Source organism: Mesitornis unicolor, unplaced genomic scaffold, assembly GCF_000695765.1.
Source record: "Mesitornis unicolor isolate BGI_N332 unplaced genomic scaffold, ASM69576v1 scaffold14598, whole genome shotgun sequence".
In the NCBI taxonomy this organism is placed as follows: domain Eukaryota; kingdom Metazoa; phylum Chordata; class Aves; order Mesitornithiformes; family Mesitornithidae; genus Mesitornis; species Mesitornis unicolor.
Genome location: NW_010202626.1, coordinates 899 through 1,325, shown reverse-complemented (window position 1 = coordinate 1,325; position 427 = coordinate 899). Strand labels below are relative to the sequence as shown.

The 427-nt window shown below is 71.0% G+C and overlaps 1 protein-coding gene across 1 annotated transcript; it reads right to left on the bottom strand.

The window, feature by feature from the left end:
• Positions 1–6: 6 nt before the first annotated feature.
• LOC104545346 (vitamin K epoxide reductase complex subunit 1-like protein 1) lies at positions 7–179 on the bottom strand (the record flags this gene model as incomplete). The annotated part of the gene is made up of 1 exon (XM_010190461.1): positions 7–179. A coding segment is annotated over one exon (173 nt), but the record flags the coding sequence as incomplete, so codon positions are not given.
• Positions 180–427: the final 248 nt, after the last annotated feature.

Below are 427 nucleotides of genomic sequence, written 5' to 3'. Positions count from 1 at the left end.
CCGCCAGCGGCGCCAGTTGAGGCCGAGGAGGAGCCCGTTGAGGGCGTACGTGGAGACGCACACCAGGCACAGGTCGCGCAGCCCGAACAGCAGCACCCCCGCCAGCCACAGCGACGCCAGCGCCGACGCCACCGACGTCCCCAGCAGCACCGCCGACGAGCCCCGGCCCGGCACGGCCGCTGCACGGGACGGCGACGGGACACGGTGAGTGCAGGGTGTCCCCAGTGCCACCAGTGTGCCCAGTGCCACCAGTGACCCCAGTGTCCCCAGTGCCACCCCAGTGCATTCCCAGTGTGTCCCCAGTGCAACCCCAGTGCATTCCCAGTGGGTCCCCAGTGCAACCCCAGTGTCCCCAATGTGCCCCCAGCGCATCCCCAGTGTGTCCCCAGTGTCCCCAGTGCATTCCCAGTGCCCCCACTGCGCCCCC